At 35.5% G+C, this 21,308-nt stretch overlaps 1 protein-coding gene across 1 annotated transcript in view; it reads right to left on the reverse strand.

Annotated features, from left to right (window-relative positions):
* The window catches only part of ssh1a (slingshot protein phosphatase 1a), a 59,938-nt gene that overhangs the window by 31,873 nt on the left and 6,757 nt on the right, over window positions 1–21,308 (reverse strand). The window contains exon 2 of the mRNA XM_073840620.1: window positions 18,575–18,612. Coding sequence (XP_073696721.1) covers window positions 18,575–18,612 — 38 coding nt within the window. The remainder of the gene's footprint in view (window positions 1–18,574; window positions 18,613–21,308) is intronic.

Here is a 21,308-nt window from a genome sequence, read left to right on the forward strand (position 1 = left end):
TTGTACGGTGACCTGGAGAGGACATCTTCTTCGGACATTATTCGTTTATATTCGTTAATTTTCCTATCATTTCGATCTCTTTTAACATTCAGAATCGAAATGATAAATGCTGACATGCCATTAAAGCTTTGATTAAGCTACATGGCTGAGATTTTTACTGGAATGCAGTTAATAGGTTGAATATAACATATACATATACATATACATATATATATATATATATATATATATATATATATATATATATATATATATAATATTCGTCTAATTAATAGATAACCTATAGTGTTTCATTGACGAGTGAATCATTAGTTCCATTTGTAAATCGTTTATGGTCACACACGGGCATAAATACAATCAAAAAGTCAAAACTTTATTGGCATAATTGTCGTTTACAATGTTTGCAAAATGGCAAATAGCATATATACATAAAGTTATTTAGATTAAGCGATTCACAATAAATAAAAACATTCAGAATGTTTTGTAAAGAGATCAAAATAAAGGTGAAAATAACGAATATAAACGAATAATACAAATATTATGGAAAAAAAGAAGGTCAGTTAATGGACAAGACTCTGGGATGCATAAAATGTTTCTTGTGAGGCTATTAAATTTTAAGTACTTTATGTAATGTTTATTCATGATAAACTTGTGAATGCTGTCTACATTGCGCACAGACATCATTAGCATATACAGCATCGCCTATATAATTATTTAATATTGTATTAATTTCTACAGAGATGATAATCATATCTATAGGAAGCTTTAAATTATTACTTAACGAAATAAAACAAATTGAAAACAAAAACTCGTTTATGTAATCCGTAAAGATAAATTTCTCTCTCAAGGCGTCCAAAAAGGTATTGTACTCGAGGAGCGGATATAATATTCTTGATACTTCAAACTTCCATGTTCTGTTCTATAAATTTTGAGAATTAAAAAAATCAGGCTCTCATGAAATCTTTGAAATCAATCTTTGTATGGCTAGTTTATTCAGTTATTCAGTATTGTTGTGTTTCCCCTGTTTTATTCGTTTAATATTCAGAAACAAGTGCCTTTTTTTTTTCAAAACATTTTTTAAAAGAAAGAATTCAACCCTCCAAAATTTTGTTTGCCTATGTCACAATATGAGATAAATCCAGCCCTGTAAATGATGCTGATTTTTGTTGCCAAATTGGTTTGGAAGCGTTGTTGAATAAACAAGTAACGTTAAACTGAACTTTTATGCCTGTATGACTGACAATTTTATTGACCACTGAGAAAGCATTGATTTGGTAAGATGATGGTTCATACCATGTAGAAAAATTACATTTTGAAAAATAGCTTAGATGTAGTAAACTACTTTTGCCGTGTTGCTGCTGTAGCTTAGCTTAGCTAAGGAATGGGAAACCACTACAACACTGTTATACGTCATCATACGTTGTCGCTAGTTCTTAATGTTACATCAGAGGACATGCGCCGATGTTTATCACACATTTCAAGATGTTGAAAAAAATGTTGTAGCGTTGCAAAAAGTACAAATGTACGGTGTACGCACTGTTCATTCACATGTACACATATGGCCGTAAGCAAAACAAACAATGCGTTATCACATGCACGGCAAATTGCAAATCTGTGGTGTAGTGGTGCCTTGAGAAGTGGGTAAATGCTTCATTTGTGTACAGCAAATTGCTGGAGTTCGAAAATCAGGAGTTAGGCAAAAAAGTGTGAAAGAGTTAAATTTTTGGAGTTTATTCTTTAACTTTCACAACAGTTTGTGTTACGGGATACTCCCTGGCTGTGTTGTATTTCGGAGTTCATTCATTGGTGTTCAGGGGCACGTTTTAACAATAACGTTACATCAGGAGCGCGCCATGACACGAGCCTGGTTCTGCCACACGATCGACTGATGAAGTTGTCTACTTCGTCATGAGGTAGGTAAAAAACTAACTCCAAAATGTTCTTTATCTTCTGACAGACAGCTGATTATAGCTGTTACGTTAGTGTACTGACGCCAATAACCGCGGCGAACTTTGTGTTGAATGAATCTCCGATGCAAAACATGGCTGTTTTGAGCGGACTTTTTTTCGATGTGAACAAGCTAATATTAGCTTACGTCTTTCTGTTCACCTTATTTTTTTGTAAACGAGTGTTTTGCTGTCAAATTTAAGTTGCGACTCGCTCAAGAAACATTCTGTTAAGCTTCCATAATGTCATGCCGACGAGACGAGGTAATATCTAGCAATGTCAGTAAACTGAAGTGTCTAAGTCTAACTTTACCCTGGCTAAAAACGATCATAGTTTAGCCATGAACGTGTAAAGTAATGCCTGCAATGTTTTGAGTCGTAACGGCTAACGTTACAAATGTTTTAGTAGTGACTCGTGACCTATGAGAGTTCGTGGCTTTCATATTAAACATTTTGCATTTTCAATCACACTAACAGGTTGTTTTAAATTACATGTTTTCTCTTCATTGTCAGGATGTTGACAGAAGTGCTGGATGGAGGGAAGTAGTAGTAAAACTGGACGAAATTTGTTTCTCAGATTTTCTCAATTCAGGTGAGTTATGTGTTTAGTAATCAGTTAATAAAGAGTAAGTGACTGTAATTTTATGATTTATTTTGTAAATAACATGTTGTTGATGTTATTGTGTAGTCCAGCAGAAGTTTTTGAGATAAAACAACACTGAAAAAAGATGACCAGGGCTCAGCTGATGTACTACATGTTTTCTTGCTTTTTGGATGTCAAAGGACTGGTAAGTATTAAATAATACTTCAAAATGTTATTGAAAAAAATATATATTTTTACATTTGTCTGAACGATTATCTTTTCTTAAAAAAAAAAACAATTTCTTTGTGACTGAAGAAAGAAAAGAAAGACATGAACCTCTTGGATGACAAGCGGGTGAGTAAATTATCTGTATTTTTTTGTTCTGGAAGTGGACTCTTCCTTTAATGCCTATTGTTTATAAAGGGATGTTTATCTTGTGTTTCGGTCATGCCAAAGTATTGATGACCATCATCTGGCCACTAAAGAAAACCCTCAGCCATATCATCTTTCCTCAGGGACATCAAAAGCACAGGTTTCCACCTTTTACATCGTCTTGGACTGAGAAGTTTCGCCTTGTCAGTCATGTGAAACCTTGGGTATTGTTGAAGAGCTGTTCAAGTAAAGTAAAGTATCATGATGCTCTGTCCAGCCTGTACATATTTTTTTTTAAAGACAAATGTATATAATAATGATATAGGTAGAACTGAAGTCAAAGAACTGAGAGCAAGGCAGTTGAACAAGCAGTATTCTTATTTAAGCAAAATGTTAAGTTCTGTCCTCTGTGCTCCATCCTTCAGCTTTCAGTTTTGTTTTTATTCAGGCGCCTCAAACTAATTCATGGAATGTATCCTGGTATCACTGTGGAGTTGTTTCTTGTTACTTCATCTGATGTATATCTACCTCTGGTTACACAATACTACTGCACTATTTTATAATTATTCAGGTTTGATTTTATATAATGCAATGATGTGTTTTTGACTATGCTGTATACAATTTTACTAAACATTTCTTGTTGGCACTGCAGACATGTATTAAATGTAAATGTTTTGCTGTTAGATTTTACAGTATTTTATGACAGCAGTTAATTTCAAAGTGTTTACATGCATGGAATTTCAAAATCCAATCTATGTATTTCCTGAAATAAAAGCAGCTAGTTGAGAGTATGGCTTTCAGTGTAGTCATTTCCACATAAAACATATTGTGTTTACCCTAAGAAGTGTTTTTAACACTGGTTAAAGAGTTTAAATTATAATTAACTAAATTTTAGAGTTAAAATTACTCTCCAAATGATTAATATTTTAACTCCAGAAAGTGTTAAAATCTAACTCTGAGAAAGTGTTAAATTCTACTCCATTGAATTTCCTTTTGAACTTTCAATTTGAGCGCATTGGTTTACTGGATCCTTGGACTGAAATGTTTACAGGGGTTCACTGGTTTAAGAAATTTCAGATGGTAAAAATCTGCTTCTTTTTAATTGTAAGGTATTTTTTTTTTTTTTTCATTATTATGTACTGATTTAAATGACTGGGGTGTGGGAAATTCCCTCGCCACATGGCCTTCCATGTTTCTAACTTGCAGTCAAGTGTATATGACATAAAAATATATTTTGTAATATCAATCAGTGCAAACAGTGCTATCTGCTAGCAAACTTTAGCGATTTTTTGCAAACGTTTATTTACAGAACAACACCATAAACACAAACACAAGATTAAAGGTAATATACATATAATGAAAAATTGTCATAAATATCCTTATTAATGGCAAAAATTACCTATATTTATAAGTCTGCTTGCTCGAGTGAGCAGGCATGTTGGAAAATGGAAATTTCTCTTAGCCCTTCGTTTGAAATGAGGTCCCGAAAATTCTTTGTTTGGAGGCCTATCTGGCCCTTCCCCTTCCCCCTACCCTTCCAACCTAACGAGAAATGAGACACCCCTAGCACTTCACCCCCCCCCCGGAGCCAAGCCAGCTCTTCTCACCTTTATTCATAGGTTGGGGGGAAGGTGAAAGGTGAAATGGCAAGTTTAAAAGTGACACGAACGACCCTCATTAACAATTGTGAGGTTAGATGTTTGAAAGGTTGTGAAAAAAATGGAGGCACCAGTGCAATCACTTTTTTTGTGTGAAAATAAATAAATAATTTCTTCATTTTTGCTTATAAAGGTATAGGAGTAATACATCATTCTGACCTGTAACGGGTCCATTTTTATTTTAGTGCACTCACAATAGCCTATAAACAACTCATGCGTTTATAAAATAAAGGAAAACAGAAGATGCGCTTTCTGCCGTCTGTTCTTGAACATCGCTTCACAATGAACAAAAGCTTTAAATTACCACTTTAAAACGAAATAATTCAAATCGAAAATAGAAACGTTCATTATGTAATCTGTAGGCCTAAAGATTTAAAGATATTTCTATATAAAGGCACGTCCAATTTAGAAATGGCGAGAAATTTTTCTATTTATCTCCATTATTGATGAATGTCTAAAATATAAAAGTAAGGAAAAGCCTAAAACAGGGCTGATTATATTTATTTTATAATTCTATTAAAATTATAATGTTATAGAATATACTATAAAATAATTATAATTACAAATTATACTGGCATAGAGTATATGTAAAACTTTAATAATTGTAGCTGCTTATATTTTCAGATTTTATGTTTCTCTGTTCTATATATCTTAAAATTTAGAGGATTTGCTGCAACGCAATTTTGTCCGATATGCAAATTATTTATTAGCCTATTAGTATTTTAATCCATAAAGCAAATGCTTTAAAAACACCTTTAAAAAATACTATTTTTGCATCCAGATGCTTTTAAAGAACTTTTCAATATACATGTTATCTTATATCTTAAATGAACTTGTATCTTAAATGTAAACCATGATTTCGTTGTATTCCCTGTGTAACGAATCTCTTACTTATAGCTACATTTTAGGTGCGTCTGAGCTTTGTTGTTTATGGTTTTTTTAAAAATCAAGAGTTGCGCGCACTCAACAAAACTGACAAGACTCATTTGAACGCTTCTGATAGACATTGCATTCCTAACCCAACAGAATCGTGTGTGGTTCGTTATAACACTGTAAAAACGCCTAAAAAGAATTACGGTGCAGATTATCTGATCTTAATGTAATGCCGCAATTTACATTTTCTATTCATTTTCATTTTATTGTCAACAGACGTAATATATTGATTTTGTTTGGGCAGGGGAATATGTCCAATTTAGTGGCATTTTTTGGCCCCAGGTCAAGCCTTCCCCAGCCTTACACACGCTCCGCCTATGATACTAACTATATATATACCCTTAGAATATATAGCCTATATATACCCACTTAGAATAATTTTCTTCCCGACCCGACACGCTAAATTTAATTCTCATTTCCAGAATCTCACATTTAACCATTTGGAAACAATGTCGAGTATAAAACTTTTTTCGCAGTACATCCATTATATTTCCATGTTCCACTTTTAAGACGTATTACAGCCCTGCATTTTAGTCCGTCAAAGATCAAATGCGGGCTAAAATTATATTTTAGACATTCAGTGGTGATTTAAAAAAAAATTGCAGCGCTGGAGGAACCACGAGACCAGGCTACCATGACGGTCCTGTTAGCAGCATTGAGCGCACGTTCAGCACAGCTTGGAAGGGTTCCTTGTTTAAAGCTTACCACAAAACACTGGCAAAAGTAAATACCATGACTGTCTAATAGTAAGGAGATATTTTAATTATTTATTTAGAAACTACTGTTTTCTGAGTCAGTGATGATGCAGTTAACAGTCCTCATATCCTCGTTGGACGCGCGCCTTTAGAGAGAAATGCATCTCTATGGACTAGCTACATAATAAAAACAGTTTTTGTTTTCTATTTGTTTTTTTCGTTAAGTAGTAATTTAAGTCTTTCTACATATTTATTTATCATGTCTGACAAAAAAATAACGGTTAAATATTTTCCACTGAAAAAAAAATGTAACTGATCGAGCTTGAGCCTTCATGTCCTAAAAATGTGTTTTGCTCTCTCCGCACAAACGATTGGATATGCACCTAATAGCGCATATTTATATCTATTATTATTTATTTCTTTTATTTTACATCTATGGATTTTAGTTTAGCCAATTCGTGATTTGAGAAGGCAAATTGAAAGAGTAGGTCAACTCACTGTCTGCCGCTTGGTCTTTAAGAAACAAAAAGCTTACGTTTAACGAACAAAAATGCTCCAATTTTTTTTTCTAAATTAACTTAATAAAAAGGAAACGAAATTATAAATACTTTGCCGTTACATACAGAATGAATTACCGATTATGGCGCCAGATATTGAAACAACAGACATAAATACTGTCCAAATAGCCCTCTTTGTGCAGGGCTTGGCCACAGAATGTTGTTCCTTGCGCCACCTGGTGGATATTATATGAAGCGCAACAACGTTTTAAAAAAACCTAAAAAAGCCCCTGCAGGCCGCCGCGTGGCGACGCGTGCTGAATTGCAGGCTGCCGCGTGAAAAAAGACGCATTTTTAATGGCCAGATCTGTAGAGAGAGGAGGAAAAACCTGTTCCCTTCTCTTTGCAGTTACACAGGAAGGGATGAGGCACTGTGTGTGTGTGCGCATGAGATCTCTCCGCTGAAATTGGAGCACTCCAAACAGCTCTGACACTGCAAGAAGCCCAGCAGGCCACAGAGATCCTGGTGTTTCTTGGAGAAATAAAACCGCTTAATTCCAGCAAATAATAAAGGGAAATGGAGAGAAAAAGCAGATCAGAAAAAAAGAGAAGCTTCTTCTTGCTTCTAAAGACAATCATTCAGACAAAAAGAAAAAAAAATACAGGATGCTTCTTAGCTGGCCTTCATTGCTCACCACACCCTAAAAATGATCTGTCCCACAATCTTCTGTGTGCCATCCTCGCATTGGCAACAGTGCTGCTGTGGGACAAAGCAGGGAAGACTTTAAAATCTCATTAGGAGCAGAGACGGGGGATGTGCTCCCCCCTTGAGTGTCCTAAGTAGACTGCGTGCGGTAAGTGCAGAGACTGGATGAATGTCTGTACTCCACTATCTGCCTGTCAACACTGCGGCTTGACTGAGAAGGACAGAGTACTGGGTCTCTCACACAAACAGGGAAGCAGTACTCAGATGAAGAGGGTTGACTCTTTCTGTCTAAAAGCCAATAAAATAGGACAAAGAGTAAACTGAGACACCAAGGAACAGAAATAGCCAGGGGGGAATTTACAAAAAAAGGGGGGAGGGGAGATATTTAAGAAGGAAGGAAGGATGAACAGAAAGGAAGATGAAGAGCGCCGTCTAAAATAACTAAAGAAGCCGGGTGAATGGGACGTACTGAAGGGCATTTGGAATTTTTGTGAAACCACCAAACAAAAACAGCAAACAAACAAACAAAATGTTGCCAGGTTACACGATTTAAAGGAATGTTCTGGGTTCAATGTAAGTGGTATGCTGTCAATAAGCACTAAAATTAACCTAAAAAATAAGCAAAAACCATGTGTACATTAATTAATTTGCAGTGGAATCCACTTTTCCTTTTCCTTCAGAAAAGAGAGCGGAATATTTTCGCCACATAAACTTATACACTGTAACCTAAATATCCTTAAATGGATAGTTTACCCAAAAATGAAAATTCTGTCATTAATTACTCACCCAACTATTTTTTTACTTTATTTTTACTTGTCATGCTTACAGTAACATAACTTTTATTTTTTTCTAAACTTTATTTTTGACCAAATAAATACATCCTTGGTAAGTATTTGAGACTTCTTTCAAAAACATTAAAATTATACAGACCCCAAACCTTTAAACGGTAGTTTAAATGGCCTTATGAAATCAATTTTATTGTCCCCAAATTCCATGTTGTTGCTATTTTTTTCCAAATTATTTTTTTTTCCCGTTTAAATTTTTCTGGAGTTTTTTCCCCCCCATTTTAATGGAAAAAATGCATGTCTAGCATGTCTAATTAACTGAAATCATGAAATGTACACAATTTAACAGCCATTTATTAAAGTTTAACAAAAATTACATCTTTAAGGCACATACGTGAAATAAATTTTTTTTTTAATTCTATGTTTTCCATAAATTTTCCATTTGAAAAGAGTCCATTTGAATGGTTTCATTACATTTTAATAATCAAAAGCATCTCCAATTAATTGATTCTATATTTTAAAAAAAAATAATTTCTTATTTCGTTTAATTATTATATTATATTATTTATTTTCAGAAATACTGTGTTGTGTATTTCTGGTAAATAAATTCTAGTATTTTTTTTCCAAGTAAATATTCCTCGTAAAATAATGTTTTAATTATAATTTTATTAGTAGTAATAACGCAAGTACTATCATTACATTAAATAATATATTTATGTAAAAATTTCTTCAAGTTAAACCAAAGTTTTATGCTTGTGACTAGAGATTATGTTTATGTTCATGTACTCACATATTCAGGCAGCAGAGGCTGAAAGTACCGCGATCATCATGCGTGCTACAGTATGTATGCAGTAAACGAAACCACGTGTCTGCACTATTAATTCTCGCAGAACAAAAGTATTTTTGCAGTTTAATATTCACAAACACTAGTTCATATCGTGTTTTGATTTACGTGTTCTGGCCAACTTTAGATTTATTCATCCTAAATCTGGCAAATTCCATAACATTCCGCGTTATACAGTAAATTTCATTTTAATGACTGGATTCCGACATTCCATTCGTGTTTTCTGCATCGCAGAAATCATAGGGTCCTATATGTTATGCAATACTTTATTGAAAAACCAAAAAAAATGACTCATTAAGAAAATTATTTTTGGAGTATAGTTATGCATTACAAGCACAATTCCTGTGAGAATTGAAAAGGTTTAACTTAGTTGTTCAATGCATAAACTGAGGAAAAAAACTTGAACTGAGCCTGGAATATTCACTAGGTCACAAGATTGGATTGATATGTTTGTTGTAAATTCAGAAAAAGTCCTCAGATATGATCATTAAATCTTTCTTAATCTGGAACGATTTACCACCAACAAAAATTGTGGAACTGCTAAAGACCTAATTTGATAACAATCATAGTTTTTCCAAATATCACTGTTTCTTCTTTTTTTCTTCCCACAAATGAAGTGCATTTCCTGTAGGGTTTATTAAACAGTAGTTCTGTTGAGCTAAAACATCCCCTTCACCCTAACCAAATCGCCTAATAAATTACAACAGATGGCCATGTGCTACTCGACCAGACATTCTTCTGTCTCGGACATATGTGCTACTGTAATATATACGACAGGTGTGCGTTTAAATATATTCATGATGTATATCCTAGAGCGATTAGCCTTACTTGCTCACACTTTGACACGCCAAGTCATGAAGCACAAGACTACACTTACGGAGCTTCCCATGTGACTCAGCATAACCATGCCAACGCTATCAGGCAGACTCCAGAACACCTGACAGGTGTTCCGATTCAGGACGCCTGCATGTAGAGCTTTAAGCAGATCAGGCGTGTGTGTGTGTGTGTGTGTGTGTGTGTGTGTGTGTGTGTGTGTGTGTGTGTCTCTGTGTACTGCAAGGTGTGTGTTCACTGGATTAATCCAGTGTGCTGAGACTGCAATGGTACACAAAAGTGCCACAGTCGCTTTTCTGCACACACAGGCACAAAAAGATTAAAAGCTTCTTTTCTGGGAGCAGATGTTACATAACATTTCCATTATGTATTTGCCGAGCAACGAAGGAAAAATGAGGGACAAAAAGAGGGAGAGGGCAAACGGCGCACCAATCTTTTCTCAGGTGTCAAGGCGAGAATGATGAATCGCATATGACATCAGTGTTCTCCAATCTATTGGCCACATGCCTGTATTTGCACCGCCTCCTTATTAATCATAGGAATTGCCACATACACTGGCCTGAGTCTGAATGATGTTGAAAAAAACTCACATTAATTCAATGTGATGCACATTTTGTGCACTTGCAGTAGAACATGCGATTCTAAGAAAAGAGCAATTTTCTTGTTATTTTAAAAGAATAGTTTACCCAAAAATGAACATTTGCTGAAAACTGACTCACCCTCAGGCCATCCAAGACATCTAACGTTTGTTTCTTCATCTGAACAGATTTGTTGAAATTTAGCATTACGTTTACTGGGGATCTACTGAATGCAAACAAGTGAGGTAATGTTAAATTTATCCATATTTGTTTAGATGAAGAAACAAACACATCAACATCTTGGATGGCCTAAGGGTGAGAACATTTTCATTTTTGGGTGAACTTTTCCTGTCACAGCAATAGACTTGAGAATGGTTGTTTTGTAGCGAGAAAAATTAAATGAAAAGGTCATGCTATTGAATTTAATTGCCATATACAATACGCCAAATGCTTGCTCATGCAGGTAGGTCACTTTCTATCCTGGCTGACAGCTCACATTTATAATTGGTTGCAGTGATGCAGTCTAGTTTAATATATTAAGCAGTACAGTGCATCTCATTTCTGTGTATATGAACATTTTAAGTTGTTCAGTCATACTGACGTAATTGGACATCCTTCTGAAAAAAAGAAAAAAAAGAAAGAAATGGTTCACTCCTAAATTAAAAGACCATGATGTTCAAGGAAAACATTCAAGGATTTTTCTCCATATAGTGGACTTCAGTCAGATGAAGGTCCAAATTGCAGTTTCAATCGATTGGTCATTTTCTAAAAATGTAAAAAAAATAATAATAATAATAATAATAATAATAATAATAATGATAATAATAATAATATATATATATAATATATATATATATATAAAAATATATATACACATTTTAACTGTGAATGCTTGTCTTGCACTGGCTCTGCATCTATGACTTTATGCATTGCGTAATCACGTTGAAAAGGTCATGCATAACATAGGTGGAAGTACCGACCCAGTGTTTAAAAAGCAAACGTGTAAAGAAAGTCAAACGCCCTTTACAAAAAAACACGATGCCGGGCGATTTTAAATTGGAGCAAAAAAAATTAGATGTAGTTTTTCGCTCTACCCTACATTTCAAGTGCACAGCCGAAGAACTAACCGTGTGTAACCTTCCCAACATGATTATGAAATGCATGAAGTTGTAGATGTGCATTGCAACCTTCAGCCACAGCCGATCCCCATTGAAGTCCATTATATGGAGAAAAATCCTAGAATGTTTCTTTTCGAGTGAAAAAAAAAAAACATGAACATCTTGATTGACATAGGGGTGAGTAAATTATCAGAAAGTTTCAATGAAAGATTGAACTAATTCTTTAATATTTTCTCACAGCCTGACCAGCAAAATAAGTGTACGAAACTGCTCTGAAACCAGCCAACAGCTTTTTGCCAAAACCTGGCTGGGAGACCAGGTAAGACCAGCAAAACAGCTTAGGCTGGTTTAAGATGTTTTGATCAGCAGGGTTGGTAGCAAAATATAAACTTTATCATTGGCTGAAAGTGCACTTTAATAGCCTCTGAAGATAAAACAAAAAACAAAACATAAACCAGAAACATCTCATCCATCAAAACTGATGTTCAAAATTAGAGCACCAAGATCAACTCTAAATCGTGTTTTTGTTTTATTTTTTCAGAACAATACTGCAACATTTTAACTTGTATGTTCTCTAACAGATCAGAGACATCCACACACACCCAAATACTCAAACCTTGATATGCACTACAACTACACCCAAACATAAACATAGATTGCTGTGCTTGGCTGCTCCTGCCTCTGTGTCTGTTTGGTGAAATCACCAGCTGGCTCAATGCTGTGCCACCTGGTTGATTTCACAGAAAAAAGTCTTTGGCTGGTTCAGCAGGCATTCCTGTGTACATCTTGCAAAGGGTAAGATTAGGGTTAGAGCTATTAGAGGGGTCCTGTCTATGATAAGGGTAAAAATTTGGGGGGGGGGGGGGGTCCTCTATTTAGCCTATTTATTCATCCATCCAGACACCATAAAAGACATTCTTATCCAGCTATGCCTATTTCAAAATGTTTGAAGGGATAGATCACAGTAGGCCTTAGGGCTGGGCGATTTGGCCTAAAATCAAAATCTCGATTAATTGAACATTTTAACCCGATTACGATTAATGAACGATTGTTTTTTTTATTCATTAATAAAATTATATTTAAATAATATTTATTTTTTTTGCCCTCATAGTTTACTGACAAGTTTTGTACAGTAAATATGCTCACATATTACAAGTGAGAGATTTTTGAATGAAGGCTGCACACACTATCTACTATCTGTGATTATTTATTGAACATCAGTGTTGAACAACTGAAATGAAAGCACACATTGCTTAAAACGAAAATTCACATTTTTCTTAAATTAGTGAAAATAAATAACTTGCACTTTTGGAAACAAAATAAATTATTTATAAAATAATAATAAATATTAAAAGTAGAGAATAAGCAGTATCTCTTCTAAATAAAATTACTCTTGTATATCCTGTAAATACTTTTTACTGTATAAATACTGCTTAAGCTCTCCATCGACACGTCGGAGGAATAACGTAACGTAACGGAGCGGGGTCACCTGACTCCACACGCAGTAATGTTTTTAAAGGGAAAGTAATTGAAATAATTGACCTGGAAAAATTTGATCGATTATAGGTTCTGAATGTCGATTTCGATTACTTTTCGATTACTCGCCCAGCCCTAGTAGGCCTGCACAACTTGGAAAAAAGAAATCAAATTGCAATTTTTCTTATGAACCACTGATGTCACATGCACCATTTTGTCGACGTCCTTATGACAGAAGTTTCATTTTTCGGTGAACTATCCCTTTAAATATATGTATGGTCACTATATGACCATAAAACTGCAGCAAATACAAACAAAATGTATTCTTGTATTCTGATACATCTGCATTAAAATACTCAAAGCCATGGCATTCATCACCCCATTCCACAGAGTTTACACTAAACCACAAACCCCACGTAAAAGCATTGCAGATTCTTACACAACACATATGTCCACAAGATTTCAGGAAAGTACAAGAGAAGTCAGCCTTAGGTAAGAGAAAAGGAATCTGTCAGGTTTATGATGAATGTTACTTCAGGAATCAATGAGCTCAGGCAGAAGGACAGGTCTTTACATGTGTGTATAAATGAATTACATCAGATACTATAAGTCTGTCATATTCTGATAATTGCACAACAATGAATGGAGCAAGCTGGAATGCTCAATACAGGACGTCTTTAACACATAACAACTAGTAGTTTGTATCTGTACAACAGTAGCTAGCTCGGGCTCTTGACTGACATACTCAAACTACTAGTGTTTCGGTTCCTACAAGTCTCATAGTCTAAAATGGCTGTTTGTGTGGAAGAAGTGTTTTCTGTTTTGATGATGCTGCTGTTCTTACATTGTTTTATTTAGCTCCATGCATCTGTTGCACTAGTGACTTTATCTTAACCTTGTTTTTCCTCATTAAAAGAGGATTTGTTTCACATGAGCCTCTAGGACATCCTGTTTCCCAACACACATCATTTTTCAGTTGGGTTTTCTACGCTCTGGATAGTTCCGTGAATGCATAGATTTTTAGAATAAAGGTTGAACTAGTTAATTAGTTCATTGAACCAGTTATCAGTTGAATTGGAATTTCTATTCTGATTTTAGAAGATGCAGTGGCTTTCACAATATAATAATGAAAATGTGCTTATAATGTACTAACCCTGGATCCTCTGCAATAAATGGGTGCTGTCAGAATGAGAGTTTATTCAGACACCTTTAACATTCCTCACATCATCACAGTTCATTCGCTATAGTTTAGAAAATGGTAATAAAATATGTCAAGAACTATCAATACTTTGATGATCATTTACCAAGCAATGCTTAATTTTGTTCAGTTTGTGGTGTAAAAAGTTTGCATTACCAATTAAAGAAAAAACACTTTAATCGAGAAATTACCCGGTCAAAGTATAGAGAATAAGAACAAGAATAATGTTTGGTCCTAAATTTTTAACAATTTTACTGGTAGTCCACTGTATGAAGAATTTTTGGGTATAATATGTCACAGTTAACTTAATTTTGCTATCCTTGCTTACATAAATGAACTATAGTGTCCTGCATCTACTAGTAAAAAAAATATAAAAAATTATATCTGGTGCCTGAATCATTTTTTGTTTGACTGTATGAGCTTTTCTCAGAACAGACTTCACTTTCTTAGTCACTTGCAACGTTTTTTAACCAAGTGATTTTGCGATGACTTTCATTTATTTTTAGTTGTAGCTCCAGTGCTCACTACTTTTTAGGTTCACTGTATATGCTCTCTGATTGGTATTTGAAAGAAACTCTGTTTGGTTAAGAAGTGCTGAGGGACTAAAGTCTTATCTATGAGTCACAGGAAGATACAGAAATCAGACACAGCCTCCATTGTGTTTGCAATCGCTAACCCTGGAATCTCAGAGTCCTTTTCTCATATCCTGTTTTTACAGAAACACTAAGCACTGAACCAATCACAGGGCAAACAGAGCGAGAAAGAGACCGAGATGGACAGAAAGTACTAAAAGCACTTAAAATGCGCTGAGGGAACAACTGCTCTTTCGCTTATCAGATGACCTTATGTAGGTCACACACGGCACATGTGCTTACATCCAGCAGAAAACAGACAGGCGGCATTAGTGGGTTCATTCAGGTACATAACTGGCACAGTAGTTCCTCCACTTTCTTTTCTAAGCTTGATTAGAATTAAAAAAAACGACCCGTTTCCTTTTACTCTTGAACAAAGTACTCATTATCTTTGTATTCACACGTTCTGGGGATTAGTTTGTTTGAATGCGCTTCTTGCTAGCCATTCATTCACAGATACTTTTACTAAAAGCACAAAATAGAGTCATTATAGTACTTTTCAATGTAATTTAGACAGAACATTTAAATGTAGGACAACAATTGCTATTGATTCAACTTGCGTTGAGTTTGCAGTCAACACAAGAGTTATTTCCTGAGCAATGTGACCTTTGAGGATGTCATGTGACCTTTAGAATGACAAATCTTCCTCTGTACACATCCTCTTCCTTTAGCTCCTCAATCTGTACTGTACATTAGAATTCCAACTGTCCTCACGAGTTGTTATTTGACCTTGTTTGGCCAATACCTCGATGGCAACACTGAAACACAGAGTTCAGAGCGTTTCACAAAGTACTGCACGTCAGCGGACAACTTATCTCTTAAGAATTTTACTTCCAACCTCGTGACCTAGATTCAAAGTTTGAAAGGACTGGGACATCAGTCCAATCCCAGCAGACACAAGCCCTAGTTTAATATGTCCTCTAAAAGATATGCTGAATGAAAAAAAATGCTGAAACTAAAAAGAGTCCGGACAAATGCCTATTTCAAAAGCATTTGGCCTTATTAAAGACTAACAACATGACTGTATAAAATGATATTGCACTGATTCTTGCAAGATTCAAAATATTTTTTAATGTGTGCATTGATTTTATATAGATCAATTAAAGGGTTAGTTTACTTCCAGAATAAAAAATTCTTACTCCCATGTCATCCAAGATGTTCATGTCATTCTTTCAGTTCAGTTTAAGAAATTAAGGTTTTTGATGAAAACATTCCAGGATTTTTCCTCTGTATAGTGGACTTCAATGGGAGCTAATGGGTTGAAGGTCCAAATTGCAGTTTCAATGCAGCTCCAAAGGGCTCTACACAATCCCAGCTGGAATAAGGCTCTTATCAGATGATGATTTGTGTTTAAAAAGTATATAATTTTTATTTTTTCACTAAATGATAGCCTTATTCCTCATGGAGGATCATGTAGAGCCCATTGAAGCTGCATTGAAACTGCAATTTGGACCTTTAAACCGTTGGCCACCATAGAAGCCCACTATATGGAGAAAAATCCTGGAATGTTTTCCTCAATAAAATGTATTTCTTTTCGGCAAAAAAGACATGAACATCTTGGATGACATAGGGGTGAGCAAATTATCATTACATTTTTATTCTGAAAGTGAACTAATCCTTTAAAACATAATTTCTCTAACAGTCACTAAAAAAAATACAGAAAAATAATGCTTTTCCAAACATATTAAACATCTGTCATCAGTCAAAAAAATATTTTAACATCCAAAATTGCACTTAGATGTCATGAAAAAGCAAGTCAAATATGTCCAATGCCTAGACCAACATCAGAGCCGCCACACTAAATTAAATTTAATTGAACCGCATGAGAAATATTTATAACTGTTTTACAGCTTCTGTGTCAGATGCAATTTCAATCATGATTTAATTATGATGCATCACAAAGTACTGTATCAACAAAAATCTGAGTGAAATGGTTGCAAATGCAAAAAAAGTCCTTCCTCAAACTCACTTGTGACATTGAAAACAACTTATTCTGTAATTTGGCAACTAAAAACAGAAACCCGGGCTCATCAGTGTCCCTCTGGTGACATTTCCGCACAATGATACTGCATTGCTTTTTTTCACTACATCTGAAAAGCCATACATGTCTGGTAATGCGACACAAATAGGAAAAAAAGGAACTGTGTCCCTGAAGTCACAAGCTGTGTGAGAAGAAATAAAAGTTGTTTTACTGATACTAGTGTTCATTTCAGCTGTAAACTCTAGTGAATTGTATGTATAGGTACTTGGGATGTAACGCTTCACTAATTCACAGTTCGGTTCGATACGACACAGTGGTGAAGGTAGGGAAGAAAGCGAGATGGGAGTTTTTAGGAGTTACACCCTAAGTGTCTTGACCCGGATCACACAGACTACGCATGAGCATCACAGAGACGAGACAAGACGAGCATTTGAAGTTAAAAAGTATATAAATTGTCAATTTGTTTAGAAAATAGCCGATCGTTTCGATAGATAAGACCCTTCTTCCTCGGCTGGCCCTTTGAAGCTGCATTTAAACTGCATTTTAGAAGTTCAAACTTGGGGGCACCATACATATCCATTATATGGAGAAAAATCCTGTAATGCTTTCTTCCGAAAACATAGAAAGAAAGACATAAACATCTTGGATGACAAGGGGGTGAGTACATCTGAAAGTTAACTAATCCTTTAAACGTGAATAAAAGCAAGGAAAAGAGGGAAAACTTATATTTCACATTATATTTTACACACTTCAAGCTCTTTTATTTTTCAAATGTAATAGGATTAGTTCGAATTGTTCATTGTAATGCGCACCAAACCAAAAGCCTCGTACCGAACGGTTCAATACAAATACGTGTATCGTTACACCCCTAATAGGTACATTTTCGAGTTTTGTAAAAATGTAGGTAAAAACATGTTTTTTTTTTTCATTGAGCCTAGGTTGAAATCAGTCAGTTTGGCTCCAAAACAGGGCCGGCGCCAAAGGGGGGCATTCGCAGGCCTTGCCCCCCCTTCCCCTCCTCCCCCTCCTCCCTAAATGTGATCGTTTTTGAAAGCGTAAGTGAAAAAACAGCACGCGTACTAAAGCGATTGCACGCTTTTTTGAGCGTCAGTGACTGCACTCGAACGCAGATTGCACACTCCAACCTCGTCAATGTGATTTCCACCCTCCCTAGAAATATAAATGCCCCCTGATGCCCTGGCGCCAGCTTTGCACCTAAATTTTTCATTTGAGAAGCCAATGGCTCCCTATTCATTTAGTCTGCAGCCCCGCAGAAGGTACAGTAGTTGGCAATGCCCAACTCCACTAAATACTATTTCATCCATCTGTCCACTACAGTCATTGAATTACAAGGAACCAGATAGCTCTATTAAGACAGATATTCATTAGGAGCGATATAGTGTCTGATATGGTAGGGAAAGCCAGCGAGACGTTTGCTCAAATTAAACCCACTTGATCTCACTTCAGTCGGAGAGGAACTAAAACTGTAATAAAAACCCACTGTGGTGTTAGAGCTGCCGTGAAAGCAGTGATCAGACGCCTGGGCTCAGATATCTTTGATTATATGTGTGTTAGAACAGTAGAGAAGAAGCATCTCGCAAACTACAGGGTGTGAAGAAGACTCCTCCTAGAATGGAACTGATGGACTCTTTATCATCTGCTTTTGACAGATTGGACCTTGGGAACACACACAAACACACACAAATACTAAAAAACTGATTTAAAACTCAGTTGTTACCTCTGATTTAGCCGGCGCTCATCGTCACTTCCAAAGTCCTGGAAAAATAAAAAAGAAAGTGTGAGGGAAACAGAAGTTAGCCATCTGAAACAATAGATCACTAAGACATGTCCACACCGTTCTATTTTAATTTTATTGCTTTGAGCCTTGAGATAAAGAATAGAGCAGGATGTAGGATTGTCTGATGTAATAAATCTAATTATGTCTTCACGCATCTTCTACCTAAACCAAATTATAAGTTATAAATTCAGCATCTGTTGTGAAAATGTCAGCAGAATTCTGGAATAAAGTAATGGAGAGGCCAGAAACCCTCAGGCCTCGGAACTTTTCCAAATTCCACAACCTTACCCGACTCAAACCCAGCACAACGCACAACAATCTGGCCTAAACACAGTTCTTTCCCCCCCCCCACATGATCTCTCTCACTTTCTCTGCTAAATGTGTAACCTTTAAGCACAATACAAGACCTATGTGTCCCAAATAACAAGAAAGCTTTGATATATCACTATTCACAGCAGCGCAATATGACAAAGAAGAAATGTTCTCTTAAAGTTGAAACGTGAAGAATGGGGCCTCTCCTTAAGATACGGTTTCATCATAACAAAGAGTGTTTTTAAAATAGTTCTTCACTGTATGTGAACGTGACGGCCCTGCTTATTAGGTTACTGATAGTGGTATGTAGCACTGAAAGAAGGCTGGGTAGTGTGCCACGGTCAGATGTGACAGATGCCTGAAGGCGAAGAAACCGTGTCAGGGGAATCGGCCGTGCCAGGGTTTCTGTCACGTACCAAAATCAGTCCCTTCATGCAGAACCTGAGCTTATAAACTTTATAAGCAGGGCAGAATGAGGAGTGGAAACAATGAGGTTTGCGAACAGAAACAGACGTTTTGGAGGCGTGAGGCTTCCCTGTGATTTTATAACAGACTAAGTGGATGAACAGATTGATAGCACAGGGTGAAAGGTAGAAAATAAGAAGGTAGAAGTCAATATGGGGCTAAGGATTTGAATTAAATATGCATAATCGTCTAAAAACAGATGTAAAATACAACCAACAACATTAATTAAAGGATTAGTTCACTTCCAAAATAAAAATTTGTTCATGTCTTTCGTTGTTCAGTCGAAAGGAAATTAAGGTTTTTGAGAAAAACATTCCAGGATTTTTCTCCATATGGTGGACTTCAATGGGATTCAGTGGGATGAAGGTCCAAATTGCAGTTTCAATGCAGCTTCAAAGGGCTCTACATGATCCTAGCTGAGGAATAAGAGTCTTATCTAGTAAAATGATCAGCCATTTTTGTTATTAAATGTAAATTTACATACTTTTTAACCACAAATGCTCATCTTCCACTAGTTCTGCGTTGTGTATGGTCACATGTGGTTAGTTTCTTTTGGTTCAAAAAGGTATAGTAGGGTGAAAACTCCATCTCATTTTCTCCTCCAACTTCAAAATCGTCTTTCTTTGCATGTTCGCTTTGTAAACACTGGGTCAGTACTTCCATCTATTTCACACATGACCTTTCCAATGCATGAGGTTGGGCTAACGCAAAAACATCGAATTTTTTTTTTTTTAGAAAATGACCAATCTTTTCGCTAGATAAGACCTAATTCCTCAACTGGGATCTTGCAGAGCCCTTTTAAGATGCATTGAAATTGCAATTTGGGCCTTTAACCTGCTGAACCCCATTGAAGTACACGATATGGAGAAAAATCCTGCAATGTTTTCTTTTCTTCTCGACTGAAGAAAGAAAGGAATGAACATCTTGGATGACATGGGGGCGAGTAAATTTATCAGGAAATGTTTATTCTGGAAGTGAGCTAAACAATTAAAGTACATCTTTTTGTTGTGTATGACCTCACAGAGATACTAGATTTGCACATATTAGAGAGCACAGAAAGCTAAAAGACTTTCTTGACTGTTGTAATTGCTTATCATATTACACTAGACAACAATGTGCTGTCAAGTCACAGTCAATAATCAACAATCAGTCAATAATCATGTGCAATTTTTGAAATTATTTAATTTTCTACATCCAAAAAACAAAAAAAAAATTTGTAAAACCTACTTGAGTTATAAATTTTTTTACTTTTTTCATTGAAAACCCATGTTTTCTAAAAGTTAAAAAAAAAAAAAAACTAAACTTGACTAAAAAGCTTTTCAATATTAACAAATTGAGTTTCTCAGAATAGAAATATTACACTCAAATAAAATGTGTCTAACACACAATAAGCTCTGATGTGACGTACATATCGGTGGGTTTTCACAGTAAATATGTGTATCTAAATCTTCTGTGTCCAATCTTCCATTAGGTGCAAATGACTCGACCTATTACTTAAAAACAGAACACAATTTAAATAGTTATTCTCTGGTAACTTTCCTGTCCAATTAGATGTTAAAGAAATGGTTCACCCAAACATGAAAATTCTGTCATTAATTACTTACTCTCATGCTGTTCCAAACTAATAAGAGCTTCGTTCACCTTTAGAACACAAATTAGGATACTTTTTTAAAAAATCCGAAAGCTTTCTGACCCTGCATAGACAGCAACACAACTGACACGTTTAAGGCCCAGAAAGGTAGTAAGGACAACAATAAAATAGTCCATGTGACATCAGTGGTTCAACCTTAATGTTACAAAGCTACGAGAATACTTTTTGTACGTAAAGAAAACAAAAATGTACATGCGGGCGGTGCTGCTGACATAAAACCTGGACATGCTGTGCCTTGTTTTCAAT

The sequence above is a fragment of the Garra rufa genome, chromosome 5 (genome assembly GCF_049309525.1).
Source record: "Garra rufa chromosome 5, GarRuf1.0, whole genome shotgun sequence".
In the NCBI taxonomy this organism is placed as follows: domain Eukaryota; kingdom Metazoa; phylum Chordata; class Actinopteri; order Cypriniformes; family Cyprinidae; genus Garra; species Garra rufa.